The 27,926-nt window shown below is 41.0% G+C and overlaps 2 protein-coding genes and 1 non-coding gene across 3 annotated transcripts; all 3 read left to right on the top strand.

The window, feature by feature from the left end:
- The first annotated feature begins 208 nt into the window (after positions 1 to 208).
- Positions 209 to 5,890, top strand: LOC129838465 (ATP-sensitive inward rectifier potassium channel 8-like). The gene is made up of 3 exons (XM_055905430.1): positions 209 to 854; positions 2,868 to 3,074; positions 4,585 to 5,890. The coding sequence occupies exons 1-3, from the start codon at positions 505 to 507 to the stop codon at positions 5,291 to 5,293; spliced, it is 1,266 nt and encodes a 421-aa protein (XP_055761405.1). The 5' UTR covers positions 209 to 504; the 3' UTR covers positions 5,294 to 5,890.
- A 4,722-nt stretch (positions 5,891 to 10,612) lies between these two features.
- On the top strand, positions 10,613 to 10,753 carry LOC129838957 (U4 spliceosomal RNA). The gene has a single exon (XR_008756948.1). It is a non-coding gene; the product is annotated as a U4 spliceosomal RNA (small nuclear RNA).
- A 1,261-nt stretch (positions 10,754 to 12,014) lies between these two features.
- LOC129838463 (N-acylneuraminate cytidylyltransferase-like) lies at positions 12,015 to 22,860 on the top strand. The gene is made up of 8 exons (XM_055905426.1): positions 12,015 to 13,244; positions 14,222 to 14,364; positions 14,875 to 15,030; positions 15,531 to 15,664; positions 16,993 to 17,087; positions 17,803 to 17,974; positions 20,981 to 21,146; positions 21,542 to 22,860. The coding sequence occupies exons 1-8, from the start codon at positions 13,024 to 13,026 to the stop codon at positions 21,754 to 21,756; spliced, it is 1,302 nt and encodes a 433-aa protein (XP_055761401.1). The 5' UTR covers positions 12,015 to 13,023; the 3' UTR covers positions 21,757 to 22,860.
- Positions 22,861 to 27,926: the final 5,066 nt, after the last annotated feature.

Below are 27,926 nucleotides of genomic sequence, written 5' to 3'. Positions count from 1 at the left end.
ATCAATGTTATTTTAATTTGGATCCAGTAATGGGATGGTTTAACCATTACCTCAAATACCGGTATTGATTAATTAACTAAATATAATTTCTAACGGGTACACATATATTGTTTTGCTTTTAAATCAATAAAACACAATTTAGAAGTAATTACTGGGGTTTCCTCTGTTGAACAAAGCCAGCAGTGCACTGCATCCCGCCCATAGAGTGGAGCAGCTACGTCAAGAGTATTTGGGATGCGCCCTAGGTCTGTGACTGCCTGGAAACTCTCACCCGTCAGTAAAACTTTTTGGAAGTGGCGCTGGAGCTCCTCGAACAGCTACCAACCATTATGTGGTAGAAGTTAATTGAAATCAAATCGATGAAAAACGTTGCAAAATAATACGAATTTATCCAACTTCTAATCATGTTTACGCAAGCTGACAGGAGAATTACGCACGACTAAAAAAACACTTCGGTTTACTAAAACCATCCGAGTTTTTTCCTCTATTGCAAATGCAGTAAAGATGTTGGCGAGAAAAAGCATCATCCCGGAGGAGTTCTCCCTACCGGGGCTTGCTTCGAGGATCCACCGCAAACCAGTGTTCAGGGACCGGGTGAACAAAGCACGCTTCATCGCCAAGAGCGGATCCTGCAACTTGGCGCACAAGAACATCCGAGAACAGGGAAGATTCTTGCAAGACGTCTTCACCACTCTGGTGGACCTGAAATGGCGCTTCACCCTGGTCATCTTCACCATGACTTTTCTGTGCAGTTGGCTCCTCTTCGCCATGTGCTGGTGGCTCGTGGCCTTTGCCCATGGAGACCTTGTACCCAACCGCACGTCTGGCATTGAGCAGTGCGTCACCAACGTCAAGTGAGTAGTATAGTATAGGCTCTATACATATTTGGAGATTTAACTTGTATATATTTCTGTATTTTGTGTGTAAACTTGTGTATTTTAAGGGTGGGAATAAATATGAGGATTTATTGGGGACTTTTAGTGAAATTATTACATATACTCAGTTTTAGAATAACTTTGCTATTTTCTGTGATAACACTGTTACTGTTATATGATAGATCTCTTTGCCATAAAAAAAATATTTTCCTTCAAATTATAAGGAACTTAAAGAGATACTTTGGGATTTTGGCAATGAAGCCCTTTATCAACTTCCCCAGAGTCAGATGAACTCATGGGAACCATTTTTATGTCTCTGCATCCAGTATGAAAGAAGTTGGAGGTGCTGTAGTTTCACGAGCAAATGCTAACTAGCATTAAGGCAATGACTTAATGCTAGTTAGCATACTAGTAGTTAGCATACTAGTAGTTACCAGCAATGACTGGAAGTCTACGGTATCTACTAGCATGATAGCAGTTACCATAGACTTCCTGGCATTGCGCAAACGCTAGTTAGCAATTGTGTTAATGATAGTTAGCAACTTCCATCAAACTGCATGCAAGACTTACAGATTGTATCCAGGAGTTCATCTGACTGGGGAAGTAGATAAAGGGCTTCATTGCCAAAATACTGAAGTGTCCCTTTAAAGGGGCAATCTGCAGTTGATACATTCATAAATGAATAATATGTACCAATTGATTCTTGAAGAACATAAGTATAATTTATAGTTCAACTGTCATACCCCAGCTGAACGCAAAATATAAGCTTGTTTTATTCCTATGTTTGTAAACAAAGTCAATGTAAACAAACACTATAAAGCCTCAAAACGTGGAAGTAAAGTAAGTAGCCTTGCACGAGCATTGGCGTGTGTGAGCAGGAAGCATGAGGCAGCTTGATGTACAAGTACAGGACGCTAGTCTATCACAAGGCCTTACCCCCAATCTCCCTAATGCTGAGTGCTAAGCAGAGACGCATCAGGTCCCATTTTTACAGTATTTGGTATCGAGCTCCCAACCTTCCAATCTCAGGGTGGGCACGCTAACCACAAGGTCACCGAGACACGGTTAAAACTACCATTTTGATTTCATGGATGGTCAGTCATTGCATCCATAGCTCTGTGTATGAATTTGAGAGTGGTTCCATTTCTTAGGCCCCTCCCTCAGCTTTTACCCAAACAGGGGAGTGTAGCACGCTTTGTTATTGTTTCAACTGCTGATTGCCCCTTTAAAGTCTCCAACATATTGCTCTCATTATTTAGTCCTCTGAGATCAGTGGTTGTAGGGGACGCAGATGAGGACAGGAAGCCATAGGAAATCACACTGCCTGTCCAGTAGCTTCCTGCTCCTCTGACCCCTGTGACCTCTTTACACTCACCACAGATGTAAGATCAGGTCTCTATCCTCACCGCAGATGTAGGATCAGGTCTCTACACTGCTATTACAGATGTAGGATCAGGTCTCTAAACTGCTATTACAGATGTAGGATCAGGTCTCTACACCGCTATTACAGATGTAGGATCAGGTCTCTACCCTCACCACAGATGTAGGATCAGGTCTGTACACTGCTATTACAGATGTAGGATCATGTCTCTACACCGCTATTATAGATGTAGGATCAGGTCTCTACATCACTATTACAGATGTAGGATCAGGTCTCTACACCGCTATTACAGATGTAGGATCAGGTCTCTATCCTCACCACAGATGTAGGATCAGGTCTCTACACCACTATTACAGATGTAGGATCAGGTCTCTACCCTCACCACAGATGTAGGATCAGGTCTCTACATCGCTTTACAGATGTAGGATCAGGTTTCTACATCGCTATTACAGATGTAGGATCAGGTCTCTACACCTCTATTACAAATGTAGGATCAGATGTCTACAACAAACATCTGACCCTTGACCAATATTTACGTCTAACGTCTCCCTCCTCTTTAACTCTAATTTCCTCTGACCCCTGACCTTTGACCCTCTCTCTCTGCTCTGCAGGTCATTCACCTCAGCCTTCCTGTTCTCCATCGAGGTCCAGGTGACCATCGGCTTTGGCCACCGTATGATCACAGAGCAGTGCCCCACGGCCATCGCCGTCCTCATCTTCCAGAACATCGCTGGCCTCATCATCAACGCCATTATGCTGGGGTGCATCTTCATGAAGACAGCCCAGTCGCACCGCCGCGCCGAGACGCTCATCTTCAGGTAGGATGGTAGCCTACAGGTTAGATTAGGTTGGAGAGGTGGGCCAGCAACATTGTAGGTGAAGGTGCCCCTAGACGCTGATCTTGTGTCAGTTTAGCATTTACCCCACTAATGGTAAAGGTTAGGATTGGGGGAGCAGAAGCTGATCCTAGATCGGTACCTAGGGAAAGCTTCACCCTGGAGAGATAAAGAGAGGTGGGCCAGCATCCGAAGGGCTGCCGCTTCGAATCCGAAGTCCCAACTAGAGAAATCTGGTGCATGGTAGAGCTGCACAATCAATTGAATTCACATCGAAATCGCAATATCCATATCGCACACTTAGCCCCACCCCTTGTCAATCACGCAGCGCAGTTCCTCCTCCACGCTGTTCGATTCTCTATAAGGTTGCATGCTAGATTAGATTGTTAGATTATTTGCTCATATCATGCAGCCCTAGTATATCTATATCATACAGCCCTAGTATATCCATATCAAATTGACCTGGTATATCCATATCATACAGCCCTAGTATATCCATATCATGCAGCCCTAGTATATCCATATCAAATTGACCTGGTATATCCATATCATGCAGCCCTAGTATATCCATATCATGCAGCCCTAGTATATCCATATCATACAGCCCTAGTATATCCATATCAAACAGACCTGGTATATCCATATCACATAGCCCTAGTAAATCCATATAATGCAGCCCTAGTATATTCATATCACGCAGCCCTAGTATATCCATATCACACAGCCCTAGTATATCCATATCATGCAGCCCTAGTATATCCGTATCACACAGCCCTAGTATATCCATATCATGCAGCCCTAGTATATCCATATCATACAGCCCTAGTATATCCATATCGAACAGCCCTAGTATATCCATATCATGCAGCTCTGGTATATCCATATCATGCAGCCCTAGTGTATCCATATCATACAGCCCTAGTATATCCATATCATACAGCCCTAGTATATCCATATCATGCAGCCCTAGTATATCCATATCATGCAGCCCTAGTATATCCATATCACGCAGCCCTAGTATATCCATATCATACAGCCCTAGTATATCCATATCAAACAGCCCTAGTATATCCATATCATGCAGCCCTAGTATATCCGTATCACACAGCCCTAGTATATCCATATCATGCAGCCCTGGTATATCCATATCATGCAGCCCTAGTGTATCCATATCATACAGCCCTAGTATATCCATATCATACAGCCCTAGTATATCCATATCATGCAGCCCTAGTATATCCATATCATTATCCGAGATACTGAAAAAGAGTTGTAAAGTTTGTTTCTCTATGCCCCAGATTCAGAGAGCGGATTTTGGATGGTCAAAGTTTGAGGGTTTTCTACACATGCCATCTCCTGCTGTTGTGCCCTTGAGCAAGCCCTCAAATCTGATCCAGGGGGTACACTCTGGCTGATAAATCTATAAAGAAAATGTGATCGGTAAAGAAAATGGACAATAAAGTTATCTTTTCTTGTTATATCTTATTTTCAGCCGCAACGCCGTCATCGCCGTGCGCAACAATCGCCTCTGCTTCATGACCCGTGTGGGCGACCTCCGCAAGTCCATGATCATTGGCGCTGCCGTCCGCCTCCAGGTGGTACGCAAGACCACCACCCCCGAAGGCGAGGTCATCCCTATCCACCAGATCGACGTGCAGACTGAGAGCGCCGCGGCGAGTAACTCCATCTTCCTCTTGGCGCCACTCATTATCTGCCATACCATCAATAAGGAGAGTCCGCTGTACGACCTGTCGGCCATGGAGCTGCAGTGCAGCGACCTGGAGGTGATTGTGATCTTGGAGGGCGTGGTGGAGACCACGGGCATCACCACCCAGGCCCGGACCTCCTACGTCACCGAGGAGATCCAGTGGGGTCACCGCTTCGTGCCCATCGTGACCGAGGAGGACGGGGTGTACTCGGTGGACTACTCCAAGTTCGGGAACACGGTCAAGGTGGCAACGCCGAGGTGTTCCGCCCGCGAGCTGGACGAGAAGCCCTCCATACTCATCCAGACGCTGCAGAAGAGCGAGCTGAGCCACCAGAACTCACTGAGGAAGAGGAACTCAATGAGACGGAACAACTCCATGAGGAACGGCGGCGGGAGCTCCGGCACCATGCGGAGGAACAACTCGGCCCTCACCGTGCCCAAAGTGCAGTTCCTCACCCCTGAGGCAGTGGGCCAGAACATGGCCGTCACATGACACGAGGCCTGGCTCCCATTGGCTGTCCTACTCTTCCTGGGTGGGACCTCCCATGTTTATTCTTTGGCTCAGTTAGAGCTGACTCTTGTCCTATTCCCCACACTCTGCCACATATACAGTAGTCAATGCTATACCTGACACACACAATGTCCTGTTAGAATTATTGTTGTGAGTATGGATTTAACCTGTTTTAGTTACTGATTAGTGTCTCATTTTCAGTCTGGTTCTTTCCAAGTGCCTTTGCCTTTGTCTGGTTCTAAGCTGTAATAGGCATCCACAAGTTGTACTTTATGATGTAAATGCCTTTACACATGTAATAACTCTTTATAATGCTTTGTACTGAATTCTGTACTCATCACTAAATCCATGTGATTATTTAATTTGCTCTTTAATGTTACCGTGACCAAAGAACATATTATTACAGATGATAATGACCAACCCTTGCCTAATAGTAGAAGAAAAGTATGTTTTGATATCAGCTGCAACATGTATTACACACCAACGTGTTCCTCATTCTTATCAAAACCTTTAATAAAGCATTTGTGTCGGTACTGTATGAACATTGTACTGTTTCTGGAAACTGTCACAGTAAATAGATCCCCTATAAAACTGAGTGTTTTGTGTTCGATTGGAACATTTTCCCCTCAAATTGCATCTAAATTGTTGGACAAATGTGTATTTTCACTGTGATGATTCAATAGCATTTAGAAATCAAAGTGTGGGAAATCTGTATACATGTATTCTGTTCAAAAGCAATTGGTCTCTTGATGAAATATATAAAAAAATATATAATTGACAATCAAGTTAATCAAAGAATAATTTGGACCACTGGTTATAAAAAAAAAAAAGATACGTGTAGCTGTTTTTTGGTTGCGTCATCGCATTATCAGTCGAGCGGTCGTTGTTACCACAGCCATAAAGTCATAAACCCCGCCTTTCTACAATTTCGCTTCTTAAATGCTGATTTTATAATTTACCGTATGCCTTGCCTTAAATTAGGTTCATTAAATTAAGCAAATTTTTTGCTTTAAGGAATTTTTACGATATAGCCAATATTGACTGTGGTAACTAGTAAATGGAAAACACAATCGGTCGAGCACGTGCGAAAAAGTTCTGACTTGTTGCGGACAGGTTTAGAAACTGATGTACAGTACTCTTTGCTTGTTGTGGGTGGACACAAAAATGGTGGAGCAGAAATAATTAGGGATTGGGATACCTCGCTTTCTTTAATGTCTACGGGGGACATTCTACAACAACACTTGACTTTGCAGAGTTTGGAGGGATGCATGCTAAATATGTTTGGTTAGCGTATACATATAAAACCTGCAATATATCATAATTGAAAACGTGAATTGAGAAGCCCCAGCCGATTCCAGGTGCGTATTGCGCAAAAAGTAAAAATATTTAACAATGCTTTATTCATTTTCGTAACATCAGCTAGCTAGTGTTAGCTAGCCAGACAGCGACTAGCAGAGTGCGCGCCAAAATGAAGTAGGCCGAAGCCTAGAGAAAATCTTTGGCCTTTCCTACACTTGCCTGGAAACCCGACATTGAATTCTGGGTCGGGCAGAAATGTGAGATGCAGAGGAAACTATCCTGATTCAAACGCTACTTTCTGGTTTCCAGGCAAGGCCTAAGGGAATATAGTCTACACCTGAGGGCTGCAAGAATAATGTGTAATGTGTTCATCGGAATTACTTTATTTTAAAGATGCACTATGTACACTGAACAAAAATATAAATGCAACAATATCAAAGATTTTACTGAGTTACAGTTCATCAAAGCAAATCAGTCAATTAAAATAAATTCATTCAGCCCTAATTTATGGATTTCATATGACTGGGAATACAGATATGCATCTGTTGGTCACAGATACCTTACCAAAAAAAGTAGGGATGTGGATCAGTCAGTATCTGGTGTGACCACTATTTGCTCATGCAGCGCAACACATCTACTTCGCATAGTTGATCAGGCTGTTGATTGTGGCCTGTGGGATGTTGTCCCGCTGTGTGACGTTGCTTGATATTGGCTGGAACTGTAATCGATGTGTGTGCTGTCGTACACATCGAGCCAGAGCATCCCAAACATGCTCAATGTGTGACATGTCTGGTGAGTATGCAGGCCATGGAAGAACTGGGACATTTTCAGCTTCCAGGAATTGTGTACAGATCCATGCGACATGGGGCCGTGCATTTTCATAATGAAACATGAGGTGATGGCGGCGGATAAATAGTACGACAATGTGCCTCATGATCTCATCACGGTATCTCTGTGCATTTAAATTACCATCAATAAAATGCAGTTTCTGGACCGTGTAAATTGGGGTCATATCTTTGCAGATGTAAGTTGTAATGGCAGCTGTTATCTCCTTCCATCTTCGTGATTCTTTGCCATATGGTGTGCCGCGGACAAAAGCCTCTTGCTACGTCTGAGTCGAGGGGTTGTTTTGAGCACTAGACTGTACTTTTTTGGGTCTCATCCGTAGACTCTCCATACGGTTTCACATGATTCTTGTGTAGGTGGTAAAAGAGGTTAGTGGTGTTTGAGCCTGTTGTCGGGACCGGCCTGCGGCATATTTTGCAGAGGACGGTTTTCTGGTCCGTGTCAGACTTTTCCTAACCAAACCACGTCCATGTGACCGAAGTAGCCCCTCTTTTAGGTACAAGCTCCGTGTCACGTTCATTCTCCTCCATGTTTGTTTGTGTTGCAAATTTCGCAAAGCGTTGTCCAATTGATAAAATATTGGCGTAAAGAGTGTGATTTGCGACGCAACGAAATAAACAGCATAATATGAAACGATAGACGTTTTTCTATCGTCACACAATATATATTGTCATATCTCCCAGCCCTACTTGCAACTACAGTTTAAGTGTTTTCTATTTACCTTTTTAGATTTTATACATTAATATTTTATATTTTGTTACATGTTTAATTGAACATTTGCACAAAGGTTCTAAATAAAAGGAGAAATAATCAATTATGAGTAAGTACCAAAATGTAATAAGAAATAGGGTTTTACATGTGGTCATTTTATATAAACTATTTATTCGTTGAATATACAGAAAATGTGCTATATCATGATATGTATCGTTATCGGGATATGAAATGACCTATATAGGGGAATAAGATTTTGGTCATATCGCCCAGGCCTAGTCTGGGTTTGTTAGGTCGGTTGGATGTTCTGCTAAATTCTCTAAAATGACGTTGGAGGCGGCTTATGGTAGAGAAATTACATTCAGTTCTATGGCAACAGATCTGGTGGACATTCCTGCAGTCGGCATGCCAATTGAATTGCATGCTCGTGTTGTGTGACAAAACTGCACATTTTAGAGTGGCCTTTTATTGTCCCCAGCACAAGGTATGCCTGTGTAAAGATCATGCTGTTTAATCAGCTTCTTGATATGCAACACCGGTCAGGTGGATGATCTTGGCAAAGGAGAAATGCTCACTAACTTGTAAACAAATTTGTGCACAACATATTTGAGAAATATGCTTTTTGTGCGTATGGAAAATGTATTGGATCCTTTATTTCAGCACATGAAACATGGGGCCAACACTACATGTTGCGTTCATATTTTTGTTCAGTATAGAAATTGCTCTGCCATTTCCTGGTTGCCAAAATTCTAATAGTTTGCCTAATTTCAGTTTATGTGACAAAACAAGCAAGTATAGTGTAGAAAATCATCTTACCATCTAAACCGCTGTGAAATATATTTTCCATAACCCTAAATATTGTATTTTCAGCTGTTTGAAGCTGCTGTACAAAACAAAGTGAAAGACACCAAATAAAACGTAGGCACGGGTAGCATAGAAATAGCACACATAGAACATATCTACCGCTTCTTAGACTTGCTTTCAATGATATATATATAACTCACATTTCTATGTGAATTTGGTTGGGTCACCCAAAAGTTACATATTGCAGCTTTAATGCATTGATCCTTATTAACTAACATGTTTTCTTACCTATGCTGCTAAATAGCTAGCTAGCTAGGTTTGTTGGCCAATTTGAGGTTTAAGGTAGCCTAGCAAGCTAACTAGTAAAGATGGGACCCTGAAGACTATTCCCAAGTTATCTCAACAAAATAATAGGCAGAGAAAACCCTTGGTAGCTATTAGTACTACACTTTACTTGGTTTTTTAATGAATTATCTTCATATACAACAGTGTCCTTGTGTCTTTACCACCGAATGCCAACTGTATTAGACTGTAGTTATTTCTCTCAACCAGCTCACAGTCTCACTGTCAGAATTAGACGTCCATGTTTCTACAACGTCACATTTCTAAGTTGTTCCAAACGTCATATTTCAAAGTGTTTAAGGTTAAGTGTAAGGCATTAACTCCAAATTCTTAAGGCTAGGCATGAACTCCGAATGGTTAAGGTTTGGAATAGGCTTAAAACAAAAATATCAAAAAACTATTTGCAGCCTTTGGAATCAGAGAAAGATGCTGAAGCTCATCTGCCATCCCCGTCCACAACGCTCTAGCAAAACAGAAACCTACGTGAACGTAACAGTGCTCACTGTTGCCCCTAGTGGCCAGGTACCACGTAATCTCCCGACATCAGACATGGATGGACAGTTGAACTGGCAGATTTTACTACAGTGGGCCTACTACCTAATGAACATTCAAGGCAAATGCCTCCATCTGGTGGTGCAAAGTGAAACATCTCCCTGGTCCATACAGCTCCCCGGTCCAGATATTGGTATGTGTAGTAAGGCTGTGTAGAAATGTAAAATATTCCTATGGAATAATAGCCCCATCTCTGACTGCAAATATTCAAAAGTTGGAATATTGCCATCGTACTGATCTCTGATATTTTGCCATCGTACAATTGTCTTCGACTGTTCTAAACATTTCCACATCTTGTTAGGATCCGTGCCGACGGGAAACTGCCGGCAGATCAGATCAATGCAATCCTACATTTACATAACAATTGGTCAGTTCTATCCGCAATCCTTTAGACGTCCCTACCTTAAACGTCTAACCCTAACATTAAGCCCATACGTTTACCGTAACCCGTTTAAATTTCAACTTCAATGGGGCAGGGACGTCCTAAGGATCTGAAAAGCACGAACCAATGACAATGGTATGTTTCACATCCCAGCATGCATTGCGGTGCAACGTAGCTACATTTTTCTTTTTAAAATACAAACTATGCACACCTCGGGTTATCGAAACGTTTTGAACACATTTCAAGCATAATACATTACTATTGCACACAAATTAGCTCCACACTGTACCGCGACGTTATTTTGAACCGTTTCCGTGAATTGTATCTTCTGTGATGGCTACCTTGCCTTTTTCAAGATTCGAATCAGCTTTGCGCAGTGGCAGTATCGTAGCCTATGAGGTCTATCCGAGGCGCGATTATTGCTAGTTGAAAACTTTACCCAATACCCCGCCGTGACGACTTGAAATATAGTCGGCATTGGCAATTTTTGACGGTCTCTAAGGAGACTGATTTCCCTGTTGAAAGTAAAGAGTTAAGGAGTTGTACTAAGTTGCAGTAGCGGTCATCTCTGTCTGGACTTCATTGAATGTGCAGTCATTTGCAGATGTACTAATAAGTGTATATTTGTAATATGAGATTTGTATTATCTCTGCTCTTCCATGAAAATACGAATTGAACGTTTGAATTACATGTAGCGTCTAGGTCTAGCTTCAAAGTTATGCTACATACATCAGAGTGATTTGTATCTAGTGGGCGTGCGAGTTTGTAGACAGTTTGTAAGTTATCGAACTCTTTCTCCGACTTTGGAACTGGTATGATTTCCCATTGATCATATTGTCTGTTTTTTGTTGTTGTTGCTGTTTACCGGTAGTTGGTTTTATGTCGCTACTACTGAGGGAAAGCAGGAAAAAGAAAAGCACCTAATTGTCATACTTGAGTGTAAGTAAAGATACCCCAATAGAAAATGACTAAAGTAAAAGTGAAAGTCACCCAGTAAAATACAACTTGAGTAGAAGTATTTGGTTTAAAAATATATAATTGCTAAAATATACTTAAGTATCAAAAGTAAAAGTACAAATCATTTAAAATGACTTATATTAAGTTAACCAGATTTTTTTTATTTACGGAAAGCCAGGTGCACTCCCAACACTCAGACATATTTTACAAATGAAGCATGTGTGTGTTTAGGGGGTCCGCCAGATCAGAGCAGTAGGGATGACCAGGGAGGTTCTCTTGATAAGCGCGTGATTTTGACAATTTTCCTGTCCTGCTAAGCGTTCAAAATGTAACGACTACTTTTGGGTGTCAAGGAATATGTATGGAGTAAAAAGTACAATATCGTCTTATGGAATGTCGTAAAGTAAAAGTAGTCAAAAATATAAATATTAAAGTACAGACCCCCAAAAACGACTTAAGTAGTATTTTAAAGTATTTTTAATGTATTCTACAGTAGTATATTAAAACACTGTAGAATAATGAGCCAGATATTTCACCGGATGTATAAAATGTAATGTGAAGCATCCGTTTGACATTTCCACTCACTACCAAATATGGTGATGAGAGGAAGCCCAGTGCCCGGCAGTGGGAGAAGATGGAGCGAGATGGATTTTTGCCGAAATTCTGCACATTTACTAATCGATTAAGCTAGTGATGGGAAAACAAATGCATTGAGCATTTCCATACAATTGTGTCGAAAATAGGTTCATTACACCCGAGGCTTTGATCAACATAGTGTACACTAGTGGCACCTGCTGGTCAAAATAAGCCTTTTCCCATTCTACCGAAACGAATACCAAACTAATCAGGTGGTTATTCGACAAAACACATCTTCGGAGGTCATTAATAACGTGTTTCCGATAAAGCGATACAAAATCAGCACACTGCTTAACGATTTCGATGCATGACTCAGTGCTCCCGGTATCATCTTATCGCCATACGTGTTTATGTTTTCAAAACTAGAATCAGTAACAGAGTGTACTGCGTTTTGTAGACATTATTTATCATTTGCCAAAGTTTCTAAAAATGCTGTTGTTTAGGAGTGCAAGGCCGAATTGAGTTATTGCGCACGCGCACTGCACAGAGTTGTCGTTTTCTAGCAGAAATATGCAAATAAATGCTAGAACCTCGTTTGTTCTTTGAGTATTTTGCTCCCATTGGAAACAGAAGGCCATATTCTAGCTTGGTTATATCTAACAATTACACAACAACTACCTAATACACACAAATCTAAAGGGATGGAATTATAAAGTAGCCTACATTTAAAAAAATATATATATATTTGTTGTACCCTGTTATTTTCTGTTATCAGAGCCAGCTGGAAATACTAAATACTTTACCGTAAGTACTACTATTTGGTTGTCTAGCGCAATTTAATTGTTGTCTATGATGAGTAAGTACATTTGCATTATTTTGTGTAATATTGAAACCGGGAGTTCTGTAGTTGAAAAGATAGACATTGGACATGCTTCTACCCTTTTGCACCTCGGGTATCGTCGTTTCGATAATATATAGCCATCATAGTTTTTTACGCGTTGGCCTCAATCATTACGGTACAATTCTATGGTGACGTTCTTTCTGATTTCGTAGCCACATTGAAATATCATATAATAGCTACAGTGAGTTAGAACACAATAAGTAGCTAGCTAGATTCATCAGCCGACTACTACACATATAGCTGCCGCTAACGTTACTAGTTAGTTAGCTAACGTTAGCTAAGTTACAGTGATACCGCCACGTCTTCTTAACCTCCCACTGGGCTACTGAGTGACCCTTTACAATGGCCGCTGAAAGAAAACGTAAGCGATCGGGCATCGAAGATGTGAGAGACAGAAAAGCAAAGGTTATTAAAGACAGCGGTGAGAAGAGACACATCGCAGCCCTGATCCTCGCGAGGGGAGGCAGTAAGGGGATCCCCCTGAAGAATATCAAAATGCTAGCCGGTGTCCCGCTCATTGGATGGGTTCTCAGAGCTGCAGTGGACTCCAAACAGTTTGACAGGTAATTCAGTTCAATCTAATAGTCAAATGTCTTTCAATCGAACTACTGTATAAGGAGTTGCTTTGATAGAAGCTTGGTAGGCTAGCTACATTACAACCCACATTTAAAATACTAGTATACTATGATATTAATACCATAGTATTCACTGTAGTGTTTTTGCGGACTGTACTGTATTATTCACTGTAGTATAGTGTATTATTTACAGTTAACTATAGTATACATATTGTAGTAAAATAACGAGTATATACTATAGTAATTCATGTCGTGTTTTCGCGGACTGTAGTATTTACTATAGTTTTTGTTTTTATATCTTTGACATAGAAGTGGAGGCTTTCTCTCCTAACTAGAGAAATACTGAAAGAGCTAATGTTCCATAACCTGTAGGTAGCTAGGACTGGGATGTGAACAGATAGTTCAGCACTTTACTCTTTTCTAACTGTTGGGGACACAATACATGGGCTATACTTGGCATGTCGGTTTCTCACTTATGGGTGGCAGAAATGGGGATATGGGGGAGGAGAATGGGCAGGGTATATGCAAATTACTGTAGTATTTACTATAGTTCAAAAGGGTAGTGTTTTTGGGGACATTACTGTAGAATTTACTAGTGTTTTTTGCAGATACTACTGTAGTATTTACTATATATACTATTCTACAGTATACTACAACATTTTCTACTAAGTACTACACATGAGCAAGGGATACTACAGTGTACTGTAGTATAGTATATTACAGAATTCTAGAATTCAGAATTCTAAGTACTGTAGTATCCTATACTAAACTAGTATATTTAAATGTTATTAAGCATGTTGACATTCTTGTTTTGGGTGCATGGATAATATTGTTATTTGAAAGTTAGTGTACAGTCTCTGAATGAACCCCCTGGTTTGGGCTTGGCCACACAAGACTGGATTGCACTAATGTAGTCTACATGTTACAAAGCCTGATGAATAAACTTCTCCCCTTCTTTCTCCCAGTGTGTGGGTATCAACTGACCATGATGACATTGAGAAGGTAGCCAAGGCATGGGGAGCTCAGGTTCACCGCAGGAGCCCAGAGGTGTCCAAAGACTCCTCCAGCTCTCTCGACACCATCCAGGAATTCGCCAGATTAAACCCAGGTAGGGGGTGAATGTCAAGTTTATTTCCTTGATTCCTCATGTGTGCTGTGAGAAGGAGACAAGGAGGGAGGAGGCGTGAGGAGGATTCTCTGTGGCAACAATGTCAATGTTGGTTATACTTTATTGTGACAGAACCACACCCTCTGTGACGCTTCACTATCTTTGTAATGACTGTTTGGCAGCGCTTTGTTATAGATGTCAGCTGTTAATGTAATATATGCAGAACTTGTTTAGCCACTAGCTTGACTAAGGCTCTGGAACGGTATGTATCAAGCATCTCAGAGTAGGAATGCTGATCTAGGATCAGGTCCCCCCCCCCCCCCCCCCGTCCATGTGGGTCTTATTCATTGTGATCTATGAGGCAACATTAGGGATTAGCCCAATAAAGTGGGACCCACTCCATAGCTTCAATTGACAACAGTGGCAGCATATACAAGATTATTCATATCTCATACTGTTTCTCATACTCTTCTGGTATCTCATAGTCTGCTGTGTGTTGTCCTCCTCCAGAGGTGGATGTGATCTGTCACATCCAGGCCACGTCTCCCTGCCTGCACCCCTTCCACCTGAAGGAGGCCCTGGAGATGATCACCAAGCAGGGCTTCACGTCCGTCTTCTCCGTGGTCCGACGACACCACTTCCGCTGGCAGGAGGTGAAGAAAGGAGGTACGGGACAGACGTGTTATGTTTAGGACTTTACACTTAGGCACAGTTTCCCGGATACAGATTAACCCTAATGCTGGATTAAAAAGCAAGATCAATGGAGAATCTCCATAGCAAATTATTTGTAGTCCAGGATTAGGCTTAATCTCTGTGGGAAAAAACACCAGAGGCTACTTTATAATTCCATCCCTCTAGATTTGTGTGTATTAGGTATTTGTTGTGAAATTGTTAGATTACTTGTTAGATATTACTGCACTGTCGGAACTAGAAGCACAAGCACTTCGCTACACTCACATTAACATCTGCTCACCATGTGTATGTGATCAATAAAATTTGATTTTGAAGTAGGGTCAGGAGTTTTTCCTGACCACGTGACTGTATCACAAAATAGAGAGATGAGGGTGTGATTAAACAAGTGAGTTTTTCTCCTGACCAGGTTATAACTAGAAACCAGACTATTTCCTATCAACTCATAATGATTATGTGTTCTCTCTCCTGTTCAGGTAATGCAGCCACCCAGCCTCTCAACCTGGATCCATCCAACAGGCCCCGGAGACAGGACTGGGATGGAGAGCTGTGTGAGAACGGATCTTTCTATGTCTCCACCAGAGCCCTTATAGAGGAAGGTGTTTTGCAGGTAACTTTCACCATGCCCCTAGAGGGACCCATATTCACAAAGCGTCTCAGGAAGGAGTGCTGGTCTAGGATCAGTTTTCCCTGTTCGATTGAAAGAATAGTGAGGAGACCATCTGAACTTCACTTCAACTTGTTTAATACCATGATGTACGCAGGACAATACACACAGGGATGATAATGAGAGAATTATAAACCTGTTGTTTTAATATAATAAAATATGCCATTTAGCAGATATAACATTTTTATCCATAGCGACTTAGTCATGCTTGTAGACATTATAAGTATGGGTGGTCCCAGGAATAGAACCCACTACCCTGTCGTTACAAGCGCCATGCTCTACCAACTGAGCTGCAGAGGACCACAGGAGAGTTCCTCCTTTAATTGTCACACAAGACTGCTACTTGATTGGTTAATATACACTGTGGGTAGGCTGTATGCAACATATAAGTGACGTTTGTACATACAGGAGAAGATGAATCATATCTAGAAAATGTCTTATAGAAACAGTGGTCTGATAATAGGCAGGGTAAACGATGGGGTTTGTGGAATAAGACCAAGACTAGTTTGCAGCTGCTTGATGAGGAACAGTATTCTAAATGATCTTCAACACCAGTCTGTAGGCTCTGGAAGTATGTGTGAAGCGATACATTCTCTGTGAGCGAATTGCATTTCAGTCATTGGTCGTCACGTTTATATTGCAGTCTGCCCATTCCGGCCAGTTAGCTCTTCTGTCTCAGCATACATGTTGATTTTGCCACTAAGTGTTTTCAGTATTCTGCTGTTTTTAAAGTTTAAACAAGGATCAGTTCTTAAGGCCTCATCAGCTTGGTTATTAGTTGGTCAGGTCACAGTCAATAGTTACTCAATTCATTTTTGCGTGTTCAGCCTAGGAGAGCCTGTAGTGTGTGTGTGTGTGTGTGTGTGTCTAGTCTATCCAACCTTAATCCTCTTGGATATGTGTGTGTGTGAAAGAGAAATTCCTCTTCATTAGTTTATTAGTAACATTCCCCAACAATATCACTCTGTATGCAGTAGTGACTATGATATGAACAAATATCCACTTCTAACACGATCACAATGACTAAGAGGATATGTACAGGGAGGATCTGATCCTAGATACAGGCCCAGATGTTTATCTCTGCTGCTGGTGGTGACAAAGCATATTTCCTTACTGGGATCAATAAAGTGTTCATTCAGTGGACGTGAGCCTGACTAGAAACAACATACACACTGAGAGATGGACTGATCTGTGATACTACTAGATATTCTATTGTTAACTGGTGTTTTGAATGCTAATAGAAATGCCCTTTGTGTTGTTGTCTTTCTCAGGGGGGGAGGTGGGCTTACTATGAGATGCTGCCAGAGTACAGTGTGGATATTGATGTGGATATCGACTGGCCCGTGGCAGAACAGAGAGTACTGAGGTAGTCTGAAATCACTGGCCTAGAATTTCAAGTTCACTCTCTGTTCAAGTCATTCACTCCGAACCACCTCTGTCTCTCTCTCTGTCTCCTCTGTCTCTCTCTCTCTCTCTCTCTGTCTCCTCTCTGTCTCTCTCTCTCTGAAAGTGTTTATTTGAATGCACTTTAAATATCATTAGATTTTGTGGTAAAGCAACACAATGAACATTGCTGTAACACAGAGGAGTGGTTGTCCAAATGTATTTCCCTGTGTGCGTTGTTCCTGTTCAGGTTTGGTTACTTTGGCCTGAACAAGCCTGAGTTGTATTTCCCTGTGTGTGTTGTTCCTGTTCAGGTTTGGTTACTTTGGCCTGGACAAGCCTGAGGTGTATTTCCCTGTGTGTGTTGTTCCTCTCCAGGTTTGGTTACTTTGGCCTGGACAAGCCTGAGGTGTATTTCCCTGTGTGTGTTGTTCCTCTCCAGGTTTGGTTACTTTGGCCTGGACAAGCCTGAGGTGTATTTCCCTGTGTGTGTTGTTCTTCTCCAGGTTTGGTTACTTTGGCCTGGACAAGCCTGAGGTGTATTTCCCTGTGTGTGTTGTTCCTCTCCAGGTTTGGTTACTTTGGTCTGGACAAGCCTGAGGTGTATTTCCCTGTGTGTGTTGTTCTTCTCCAGGTTTGGTTACTTTGGCCTGGACAAGCCTGAGGTGTATTTCCCTGTGTGTGTTGTTCTTCTCCAGGTTTGGTTACTTTGGTCTGGACAAGCCTGAGGTGGTGCGTCTGCTGCTGTGTAACGTCTCCGGCTGTCTGACTGACGGCCGCGTCCTCATCTCTGTCTCTGGAGAGGAGATGGTCTCAGTCAACACCAGAGATACTATGGGAATCCGCATGCTGCAGAGAGAGGGGGTGGAGGTACAGATACTGTACATATAGAACCTATAGAACACACACACACTGACACACACTGCAGAGAGAGGGGGTGGAGGTACAATACAGAACATTTGAATGGTTTATTTCACAAATTTGAAATTACAAAGTATCCATGGCAACTGATGCTGAAATGTTTGACACAATTAACATAAATGCACTATGCACAAGAAAATCATGAACACAATAAAAAATGACAACTTTAAAATGCATATATTTTGGAAAACCGTCAGTTCTAAGGGTAAGACAGAGGTGGTAGTCCCTAGCTCACTGGTTGAGCAGCTTAGTCATGTATGATACTGGTTGAGCAGCTTAGTCATGTATGATACTGGTTGAGCAGCTTAGTCATGTATGATACTGGTTGAGCAGCTTAGTCATGTATGATACTGGTTGAGCAGCATAGTCATGTATGATACTGGTTGAGCAGCCTAGTCATGTATGATACTGGTTGAGCAGCTTAGTCATGTATGATACTGGTTGAGCAGCTTAGTCATGTATGATACTGGTTGAGCAGCATAGTCATGTATGATACTGGTAGAGCAGCATAGTCATGTATGATACTGGTTGAGCAGCATAGTCATGTATGATACTGGTTGAGCAGCTTAGTCATGTATGATACTGGTTGAGCAGCTTAGTCATGTATGATACTGGTTGAGCAGCATAGTCATGTATGATACTGGTTGAGCAGCTTAGTCATGTATGATACTGGTTGAGCAGCATAGTCATGTATGATACTGCGTCGGGCAGCTTAGTCATGTATGATACTGGTAGAGCAGCCTAGTCATGTATGATACTGGTAGAGCAGCATAGTCATGTATGATACTGGTTGAGCAGCCTAGTCATGTATGATACTGGTTGAGCAGCCTAGTCATGTATGATACTGGTTGAGCAGCCTAGTCATGTATGATACTGGTTGAGCAGCATAGTCATGTATGATACTGGTTGAGCAGCATAGTCATGTATGATACTGGTTGAGCAGCATAGTCATGTATGATACTGGTTGAGCAGCATAGTCATGTATGATACTGGTTGAGCAGCCTAGTCATGTATGATACTGGTTGAGCAGCCTAGTCATGCACAGTGCATTCAGAAAGTATTTTTCCACATTTTGTTACGTAACAGACTTTTTCTAAAATTGATTAAATCGTTTTTTCCCCGTCAATCTAAACACAATACCCCATAATGACAACGCAAAAACAGGTTTTTAGAATTTTTAGCAAATTTATAAAAAATGAAAAACATATTACATTTACATAAGTATTTAGACCCTGTACTCAGTGCTTTGTTGAAGCACCTTTGGCTGCGATTACAGCCTCAAGTCTTTTTGGGTATGACGCTAAAGCGCTCCCGTTCTTCTCTTCAGATCCTCTCAAGCTCTGTCAGGTTAGATGGGGAGCGTTGCTGCACAGCTATTTTCAGGTCTCTCCAGAGATGTTAGATCGGGTTCAAGTCTGGGCTGTGGCTGGGCCACTCAAGGACATTCAGAGTCTTGGCTGTGTGCTTAGGGCCGTTGTCCTGTTGGAAAGTGAACCTTTGCCCCAGTCTGAGTTCCTGAGTGCTCCGGAGCAGGTTTTCATCAAGGATCTCTGTACTTTTCTCCGTTCATTTTTCTTTCGATCCTGACTAGTCTTCCTGTCGCTGAGAAACATCCCCCATGGCATGATACTGCTACCACCATGCTTCACCGTAGGGATGGTGCCAGGTTTCCTTCAGATGTGACGCTTAGCATTCAGGCCAAAGAGTTCGATCTTGGTTTTATCAGACCAGAGAATCTTGTTTCTCATGGTCAGAGTCCTTTAGGTGCTTTTTGGCAAACTCCCAAGTGGGCTGTCATGTGCCTTTTACTGAAGAGGGGCTTCCGTCTGGCCACTCTAAAGGCCTGATTGGTGGAGTGCTGCAGAGATGGGAGAACCTTCCAGAAGGACGACCATCTCCACAGTGCAACTCTGGATCATTGTCAGTGTGACCATCGGGTTCCTGGTCACCTCAAGTTGTAGAAACATCTCGAATAGCTCAAGTTTGAGTCTCATACTAAACAGTCTGAATACTTACATAAATAAGGTATCTGTTTATTTGTAATAAACTTGCAAACATGTCAAGAAACCTTTTTGCTTTGTCATTATGGGGTATTGTGTGTAGATTGAGGAAAAATGTTTTATTTAATCAATTTTAGAATAAGGCTGTAACATAACAAAATGTGGAAAAAGGGAAGGGTCTGAATGCTTTCTGAAGGCACTGTAAATCCACTCCACCTACTGCTATTAAATAACCAAAAGAGAATCTAACTCCAGGTGTCTTGTCATAGCTGACACACCATTCTTTCTGGGCAGTGACATTTAACCTCTCATAACATGTTCAACTTGAAGCAGCATTAAGCTACTATAAAATAAACAAAAAACAATCCTATCATTTTACATTTGAGTCATTTAGCTTCCCGATCTTAGCCAGAGCAACTTACATGAGCAATTAGGGTTAAGTGCCTTGGTCAAGGGCACATTGACAGATTTTTCACCTAGTAATCTCGGGGGTTCGGGTACTGGCCCAACGCTGTAACCCGCTAGGCTACCCGGTGTCCCTTGTTTGGCTTTGTGGCAGTATTAAAGATATATGAAGTTAGGTAAAACCAGTTAGGTTTGCTTTGCTAAGCTCTTAACAGAACAGGATGTTTCACACTGGCTGCTCCTGCTCCTAGATTTAGGCCATAGTTTATCACTGAAACCACCGCCCATTAAACACACACATAGGATACTATTTACTCCGTCATGTGACTTTATTAGTTTAGGTTTCATCATACCCTCTAAGAACACATCTTAAATGACATCCTTAAACACATTATTGACTCGAACCGTGCTGTGCTGGCTAGGCTATATTCTTCTCCCACTGTCCTTTCCAACACGGTTCCAGAAACTATGGTGGATGCGTAACCAGGCCATCCCAGAACAGTTCAGTTTGTCTCAGTATGAAAAATGTATTTTATTGTCTTTCCTCCAGGTGATCCTGATCTCGTCCAGTGAGGACCTTCTGACCAAGGCCCTGGCTGACAATCTGTCCCAGAGGACAGGCTGCGAGGTCAGACAGCTGGGCAAGGACATCCAGTGTGAAGTCAAAGCCATGATGGACGACAAGGATCTGGACTGGAAGGAGGTCGCCTATATGGGTAAACTCACTGTTCTTTTCAATTAACAATTTACTACTACTACTAGTTAGTTTTATAGTAGAGTTTGAAATGTAGTGGAATCTCAAGGTTCTTAACCTTCTGTTTTGAGTAATACTTGTGTGTTCATGTCAATCAAAACGTATGAAATAATTTTGTTGATTTCTGTAATTCAGATTCTATGATTCTATGAAGGCCCAAATTGGAAACTCTATCAAAATAAATATAATAATTATGATCATCTTAAATCATGTCATATTTTTGCATGTTTTTGTTATGTTTTAGCATCATACTAATTAATCATCCTAAGAATACTTCAAGAACCACCTTATGGACACTTTAGAAAAATTTACTCATCTTATCCCTCCATTTCATCCCTCCATCTCTCCCTTCTACAGGTAATGATGCACCAGATGTTGACTGTCTGAACCTGGCTGGGCTGAGTGCAGTACCCCGGGACGCTCCAGTGGTGGCGATCAACGCTGCTAAATACTCCTGCCACAGTGCTGCAGGCCTGGGGGCTGTGAGGGAGTTTTCTGAACACATCCTGCTGCTCAAGAAGAAGGCCAAGTCTCAGATGGAACAGGACCGCATCCACAGAAATACATTCTAAATGCTAGAATGTGTTCTAAAGTCACAGAGATCCATTCTAAACTCTAGAATGTGTTCTAAAGTCACAGAGATCCATTCTAAACTCTAGAATGTGTTCTAAAGTCACAGAGATCCATTCTAAACTCTAGAATGTGTTCTAAAGTCACAGAGATCCATTCTAAACTCTAGAATGTGTTCTAAAGTAGGGATGGGCATTAGAAATAATATCATGACATTGTTTCGGATATCCGGATAGAGAAGAAGTAGCCACTGACTCGCGCTAGTTAGACACTTGTAAATGCCATAGGTTATCTATCATCCAATATGGCAGTGCATGTCTTTACTGCATCAAATCAATGTAAAGATGCAAGCTAAGACATCCAAATGTTAGCTAGCTAGTTGAGGCGCTGCCTGTCCTGATCTACAACAACCCTGTTCAGATTAAACAGCCTATACTGAAGGTTGCTCATTGTAGCCTACTCCTCATTTAGTTGACTTAATTCTGTCATTTTAATTCAACTTTTCTTTCATTGATTAGAGATCTCCCACTTCACGTTGCTACACATGGAGCCTCTGACTGTAGTGTCAACAACAGCAAGCTAAGTGAAACCTGTATAGGCTAATACCGTATGTATTTTTAAAACTATATTCACATTTGATGTTTTATTTAATTAAGAATTCCAAATATCATGAGTGTAGAAATGTCCCATAGATAATTTTATTCAATTAAGATGAAGGCTTGTCATTGTTAAAATAGGCCTGTGATTTATTTGTATTAATACTCTCACAAGTATTCGAATACTAATGTCTGTTCGAATAACTGCCCATTGCTAGTTTTTACAGGTTGTCAGATCAAGGTAGTTTGGGTTTTATATCGCTACAGGTTGTGTTGACAAAAATGAATGTCTTTACTTTAAATGAAGTAGTATACAGGAGGCCTTTCATTTACTTGAGATTGATTGTTTTTCTCTTCACTTTCTAATGTTCTGTCTTCATTTTGGGGGGAAGTATTAGGACATTAACTTGGAGTTGCACTGAGATTCTTGTTGTTTGGGGTGTTTACTTTTGTATTTTGCCTGCAATTTGTTTGTAAAATTATATATGATCATAAACGTAAGAAACACTTTCTTATTCCCCTGCTTTAATCTGAACTATTCTAGAAATGACTTTAGCCTTACACCTTCAAGATTGTGGTATGGAGTTATATCTGATGGGGTGGTTCACATGCATCTTGCCACCAGATGGCAGTCTAGCGCCTCATCAAACCTCAGTTGGAGGAAAGAACGAGATGACAACATTAACCTCGTACAACCACCATCAAGAAGTCTCACACACGTGATCATACAGTATAACATATGTTTCTTAATTTATAACATTGTGTTGCGATTTCCATCTATCCATGTTGCAGAGATCAGGACAGCCAGCGAACGTGTGGCAAGCTGGCATTTGTCCAAGAACTATTGATTTGGTTACATACATTAGTTAGAAAATTGACAGGGCTACTCAGTGCTTGGAGAGGAAACATCCAAGTGGATGAAGGCATATGAAACATGGCTTCAGTTCATCAGAAGAGTTGACACTGGTAATGGAGTGGTCATCCCCTCTTAATCAGGGAACAGGGGGGGACTTCGCTGTAAATACAAATAGCAGATACATTCCATTACAGCAGCTACATCATAGGTTTGGGAAACGAGTTTCCCCATGAAGTTAAACTCGTACATCTCAGAATTCACAACGTGAAACATGGGCTGCGCATCTCGCCCACTTGACGCATCAAATATGGCCAAGAAACATTCCTGAATAAAGCCCTGATCATCGACATACCTGACGATAACTAACAACTGCGAGTGACAGTTTGTCTGTGGTTTCACCCATTTGCCATGCCAAACAATGTGGAGTATCAACCTATTTTAATGGATGATGCGACGGAAGCTATCGCATCATTCTGAATTGATGTTGACATCCCAGAGGAGACAGTAGAAACGTCCATATAGCTCAGCAAGTAAAGCTTCGTACAGTGCAATTACCTCCGCTAGCTCAATGGATGTATAAATATGAAGATTGGCGTTTAATCGGTAGTGAGAGGAAGCCCACTGGTGGACAGTGGGAGAAGATGGAACGAGGTGGATTTTGGCCTACATTCTGAAAAACGTCTCATCGATTAACATTTTCTCAATACAGTTTTATGTTCCCAAAACTAGAATCGGTTACGAACAGAGTGGACTAAGTTTTGTAGACTTTAGACTTTGCCAAAGTGTTTAAAAATCGCGTTGTTTAGAAGAAGTGCAAAGTCGAATTGAGTTATTGCACACATGCATTTCACAGAGTAGGCGTTCCCTAATGGAAATATGCAGATGTATGCTAGAACGGGCCAATAGGATCTCGCTAGCTCGTGCTTGGCTCTGCCCACCTCCTTGCCTGTTCTGCCCACTATGACTAATCTGTTCCCATTGGAAACGACAGGCTGTGGTCTATCTTAGTTTAGTTATGAAGAATCTTTGCTGGTACTGTAGGTAGCTAACTACTTGCTACTAAAGTTAACAGTGCAAATTTCAAGAAATGGCACTAACTCAACTGAAAAATAATTTTCTAAAACCAAGTAAACAATATATAATCTACCTCTGTGTCCTGTAGTTTGAAAAAACACATTTGAATTGAATAATATGCGCTATCACTATTCACAATCTATCCAACAATGTCACCAACACACCAAGCCTCTAAGTGAAAAATGCATAGTACTAGGTTCATTCTCTAATCTTTTGATTGGATGGACAACATGTGAGCTCATACTGCAAAAGCTTTGATTGGTTGGAGGACATCCTCTGGAAGTTGTCATAATTACCATGTAGATCTATGGAAGGGGTGAGGAGCATGAGCCTACTAGATTTTGTATTGAAGTCAATGTAGCCAGAGGAGGATGCAAAATAACTGTCTCCTGGCTACACCGTGGTGCTATCCTAGTGGGTTCTGTACTAATGTAGTCTAATCTACTAATGTAGACATTCATTGCAAAACAGTGCATTTTAATCAGCTATTTGGTGACATTTAAATACATTTAAGTACAGTTTTATCTAAAAATGCTAACTTTTTGGGGGATTTTTATTATTTATCTGAAATTCACTGAGTAGGATGGTCCTCCCCTTCCTCATCTGATAATCATCCACTTCTTATGAAGGGGAATATCAACTCAGAGTTTTTAGTTGTGATGGTTGTTTAGCAACTAAACCGATGTGTGTGCAATTATGGGGCAGGCAAATTTAGATTGTTGACAACATGTAAACTATATTTAGTCTTGAATATTTATTGAAAACATAAATACATTTGCAAAACGAGGACTTGTCTCAAATACATTGTTACAGCTGTTGGTTGGTTAGCTAGCTAGCGAATTTGAGCCATATTAGCATAATTTTCTTTTCTTTTGGGAAAAAAAAATATTGCATTACCTTTAAAAACAGCTCATATATATTTGTGTACATCATGTTATACACATAAGACCGGCATAAAACACAGCATTTGAATATTACATTTAAATTAGTTAAAAAGTACATATTGTTAAAAACAATAGAAACAACCATGAATAAAATTACTTTTTCTTGTAAAACATCCAATCTGTAAAAGCCATTTAAAATGTGTACAAATGATTTAACAAAAGTAAAACATTTTTAAGACATGAAAATATGTTAAAAAGTAACTTTGTTAAAAAGCTGTCTTCTTTGTACAGGAACGGGGTGAGTCCTTATCAAACTCGCCTCCCCCTGCTCTTCCGAATCAATAACCATCCTGTCGTTCAGGGCCCAGAGGAGATCCCTCCCCTAGGGACATCGCCCTAGGCGCCGCAGCGCTGTCAGGCCGTAGGGGCTAATTAGACCACAAATAGAACAATGAGACAGATATTTCACCGGATGTATAAACATTTGATCCCAATATAGTTTTCTGTTCCCAAAACGAATATATGTTCTGAACAGAGTGGACTAAGTTTTATAGATTTTACCCTTTGCCAAAGTTTTACAACATTGCGTTGTTTAGAAGGAGTGCATGGGCGAATGTAGTTATTGCACATCTCTCAGAGTAGAGGTTCTCTAAAGGAAATATGCAAATGTATACTAGAATGCGCCAATAGGCTCTCGCTAGCTCGTGCTTGACTCAGCCCCCCTTCTTACCTGTTTTGCCCACTATGACTCATTTGTTCCCATTGGAAAGGACAGGCTGTGGTCTATCTTGGGTTAGTTATACAAATCTTTGATAAGACTCCGATAACCACTTCCACCGAACCAGCAATGCTGCCAGCTTAAAAGTTAAGTGGAATCCCATGTGTTATGGTTTTAGTATGAACAATTTCACAGAAAGGAATGGAGAGGCGTGCCTAATAAAATTCCACGTGGATTTGTTTGTCGGATTTCGAGACTTGACACATGTAAAAGATAAAATTCCTCCCAAATTAAATGGTTAACTGTTATTTAGGATTGTATCTTGTAAAACGACAGGGGGAATTTGTTAATTAGAATTTCATGCTCGTTTTATTATTTCAAATTGGAACATGAATTGACTCATTCAAGTAAGGAGTGTGTCCCAAAATTGATGGGTTTATAGAGCCCCACATTGGGGCGGCAGGTAGCCTAGTGGTTAGAGCGTTGGGCCAGTAACCGAAAAGTTGCTAGATTGAATCCCTGAGCTGACAAGGTAAACATCTGTAGTTCTGCCCCTGAAGAAGGCTGTCATTTTAAATAAGAATTTGTTCTTAACTGACTTGCCTAGTTAAATAGAATTCATACACTCATAAAACCTAGCGGTCAAACAGGGATATTTTTCTCATAGAGAATTGTTTTAACACTTAAAATAAGGGTTGTGTTTCGTGTAGGCTTACCATGGCATGCAGTTTTGATAACCATGTAAACCTCTCTCGGTCAAGGTGACTTTGATCAATATATTTGTCTCTCTTTACTCTCAGATTCAAAAATGCTATTTAGCATCAAAGTAGACAGACATCATGCAAGACTACAAATCCCTGCAGGCTCCTGCACGTCGTCTCTAGCTGACACCTTTGCTAACTTGTATTGTGTCAATTTAAAACTTGCACAAGACAGTTCACAGCAGGACTGTCACCAGAGTTTCATCAAATTCGTGGCTGAGGGGTTTGTGGGTCCGAGAAAAAACTAGCCGTTTCTAAAATCCTTTCCTGCAATTCTACATGACTGGAGACATATTACAATAATATTTCTTTATACCACATCGAAATGACAAGCTACTCTGACATTTACAGACTGAGATCAACAAAACGAACGACCCGTGTTTTAAATGCAACCAATAGCATAGGCCAATGAAAATAGTGGATAGACAGATTTTACACCTACAATATGAGAAGGAAATTATAGTCCACCATCTTTCCAGTTTATTGACAGCCACAACTCAACAATCAGCTGTTTTATATTTGCCAAGGGAGATGCCCAATTGCAGGATTCCTGACTGTAGACTCGGCCTATGCGCTCATAATGTGACAAACAAAACACAATCTAAAGCAATTAAGCTTTTGATCCTCTGTGGCTAAATTATGCTGGTGTATTATTTGCAATTATTTAATTGATTTATAGAGGAGTAATTATTTAATTTGGCAAATTTATTTCAATTTATCGGCAGCACTTCCAGCATCCCTTCCTGCAGCGCTATGTTTCTTCCAAGGCCAAATAAATTAATCATCACTTCTTATTATTCAGTCAATCGATTGTGGTCTGTAACCCCATGTGAGGTTATTGTGTAGTTAGACCTACTGTTAAAATAATATTTAAAATAATAATCTATCAACAAGTAGCCTACAATTACGAGAATCAATTCAGTAAATCAATGAAGCCAATAGTGGTTTCAGCTATATTGTTATTGAAACGATGTCAGCCGTATGAGCGTTTAAAACAATAAAAACATATGTCAATTGACTTGAATAGCCTGTGGTAAAAGTGTACAAATGTGTATTCGCATCAGTAGCCAAAGTGACTGAAATGCATCAGAAAAGTCTTGGAAAGTTCAGGAAAACATCAGGGAAGCGTATCAGGAAGGTTATAGGCCTACTGTGTGTGTAGAGAACATCCGGAAAGCGTATCAGGTAAAAATACTAATTAATCATTAAGTGATCTAACGAGACATAGCACCGCACCAGCACCCCTGATTATAACGATTGGATGACTTTGGAAGCTTCACCTA

This window comes from Salvelinus fontinalis, chromosome 39 (genome assembly GCF_029448725.1).
Source record: "Salvelinus fontinalis isolate EN_2023a chromosome 39, ASM2944872v1, whole genome shotgun sequence".
NCBI classification, from domain to species: Eukaryota; Metazoa; Chordata; class Actinopteri; order Salmoniformes; family Salmonidae; genus Salvelinus; species Salvelinus fontinalis.
This window is presented reverse-complemented; position numbering and strand designations above follow the sequence as displayed.

What these genes read in the sequence shown, in the direction of transcription:
- LOC129838465 (XM_055905430.1), top strand. Translation starts at nt 505, where the DNA reads ATGTTGGCGAGAAAAAGCATCATCCCGGAGGAGTTCTCCCTACCGGGG. An exon ending in CAGTGCGTCACCAACGTCAA is followed by an intron (nt 855 to 2,867) that starts GTGAGTAGTATA and finishes TCTGCTCTGCAG; the next exon opens with GTCATTCACCTCAGCCTTCC. An exon ending in GCCGAGACGCTCATCTTCAG is followed by an intron (nt 3,075 to 4,584) that starts GTAGGATGGTAG and finishes TCTTATTTTCAG; the next exon opens with CCGCAACGCCGTCATCGCCG.
- LOC129838463 (XM_055905426.1), top strand. Translation starts at nt 13,024, where the DNA reads ATGGCCGCTGAAAGAAAACGTAAGCGATCGGGCATCGAAGATGTGAGA. An exon ending in GACTCCAAACAGTTTGACAG is followed by an intron (nt 13,245 to 14,221) that starts GTAATTCAGTTC and finishes TCTTTCTCCCAG; the next exon opens with TGTGTGGGTATCAACTGACC. An exon ending in TGCAGAGAGAGGGGGTGGAG is followed by an intron (nt 17,975 to 20,980) that starts GTACAGATACTG and finishes TCTTTCCTCCAG; the next exon opens with GTGATCCTGATCTCGTCCAG.